The sequence below is a fragment of the Sinocyclocheilus rhinocerous genome, unplaced genomic scaffold, assembly GCF_001515625.1.
Source record: "Sinocyclocheilus rhinocerous isolate Xijiao unplaced genomic scaffold, SAMN03320098_v1.1 scaffold2245, whole genome shotgun sequence".
Classification (NCBI taxonomy): Eukaryota; Metazoa; Chordata; class Actinopteri; order Cypriniformes; family Cyprinidae; genus Sinocyclocheilus; species Sinocyclocheilus rhinocerous.
The window spans coordinates 474,632-476,564 of NW_015637544.1; the positions used below are offsets into that span (position 1 = coordinate 474,632).

At 34.9% G+C, this 1,933-nt stretch overlaps 1 protein-coding gene across 1 annotated transcript in view; it reads left to right on the forward strand.

Annotated features, from left to right (window-relative positions):
* Positions 1-1,933, forward strand: part of LOC107749031 (diacylglycerol kinase eta) — an 80,452-nt gene that overhangs the window by 53,831 nt on the left and 24,688 nt on the right. Inside the window, exons 12-15 of the mRNA XM_016564077.1 lie at positions 140-221; positions 323-342; positions 459-600; positions 719-1,007. Of these exons, the coding sequence (XP_016419563.1) occupies positions 140-221; positions 323-342; positions 459-600; positions 719-1,007 (533 nt within the window). The remainder of the gene's footprint in view (positions 1-139; positions 222-322; positions 343-458; positions 601-718; positions 1,008-1,933) is intronic.

The following is a 1,933-nucleotide window of genomic DNA, read 5'->3' on the forward strand; positions in this document are numbered from 1 at the left end:
GCTTTATTCAGCTTTCAGATGATGTATACATCTCAATTTCCAAAACTTGACCCTTATTACTGGTTTTGTGGTCGAGGGTCACATATGTCGAGCTTATAATATCCGTGTCGTTGGCTACATCTACAGCTGCTGTTTACAGGTGGAGTATAATGACGTATGAGATTAAAATACCTCCCAAACACAGCTGCCCCGCCACACCTGAGGAGGCAGAGGACAGCCAGGTACCAGCAACACATCAACACCAATAAAAGAGCTGTTGACATGTCACAGTGTGACATGCTACACTTAATCTAAGACTAGGCGCCACTGGAACACAACAAAGACAACACATCTTTCAGCTGTGTTTCCCTCACTGTACTCAAAAGAAAACATTTGGCACACCCATTGTAGTCCGCTTCATGACTGTGAGCCATTATTTTTAGTCTAAATAAATAGGAAACTGTTGCTATTATTTGTAGAGTGATTATACGCAATCAAGCATTTCCTCTGGTCTCCTCCAGGGTGTTGTGTGAGACGGTGAAGGAATTTGTGGCCAAAGTTGGGAAGTGTTATGAGAGAAGCAGTGAGAGTACGGAGGAAGCTGATGTACTTGCCCTCAAAGTGAGTCTGTGATGCCTCACCTCGTGACGGCTCTTTCAGTCATTACTCAACATGTGCAGAAATACAGTATAAACCTGTTTATCAACACAACACCCTCTCCTTTGTTCTCCGTCTGCAGAGTGCGATTCTGAACGAGAAGCTGGACTCCCTCCTGCAGACGCTCAATTTGGAGGCGCAGGCCATGACGCCCTCAGCCCTCACCACGCCACCCATCGTGGAGGAGGAGGTGGAGGAGGAGGAGCTGGAGGAAGAGGAGGATCTGAGTGAAGAGTCTTTAACGGAGCTGAAGGAGAATGAGACTGAGAAAGGCTCTGCCCATAAGCTCTTCAGACCCCGCGAGCAGCTCGTGCTCAGAGCCAACAGCCTGAAGAAAGCGCTCAGACAGATCATCGAGCAGGCGGAGAGAAGTACGATTGTGCAGCATGTCTTTTGAATAGAAAAAAAAATCACTGATCTGTTGCTTACAGAATGCGGCTCTGGATATAAGCGTCTCTTAAAGGACTAATCAGAGGACTTCAATCGATTATATTGAAATGGATTAGCCACATGAGACCTGATTGTCTCCTCTTGATCTTCAGGGATTTCTATCTTTTTAAATGAAGGATCAACACATGTGTCAATAAGTCAGTAGGTTTTAGTAATACTCTGTAATTCTCTGTTTCTAGGCCTGGGCAATATGTTTAAATATGATATAATAAAAAACAATAACATTTTTGATGTATAGTTAAATATTAAATATAGTCTAAATTTAATATAGTAATTGTGTGTACATATATATGTAATAACACAAAAATGTGGAAAAAAATATTAACTCTTTAAAAGATGCAGCACATTGTAATGTAAAACATGTTTGTTAAATATAACCTACATTTTATATAGTAAAAATAAATATAATAACGTTTTTGTTTATTTAAATACAAAATATTTTCTAAATATGATATAAAAAATTGCAAAAAATTTTGTTTAATATTTAAATATTAAATATGATCTAAATGTAATATAATAATTTTGTGTACATATAAATGTAATAAAACAAAAAAAATGTACTTTAAATACAAAATATTTAAAAGAGTAATAATTAAACATTTTCTCTTTAGAAGAAGATTGTAAAATGTTCCAGATGCAGCACATTTTAATGTTAAAATATGGTTAAATATTACCTAAGTATTATATAATAAAAAATAATATAATAACGTTTTGTTTATTTAAATATGAAATATTATCTAAATATGATATAATTAAAATAAATATAATACATATATAATAAATGTATTATAATATAATAAATATTATATATATATATATATACTGTGTGTATATATATATATATATA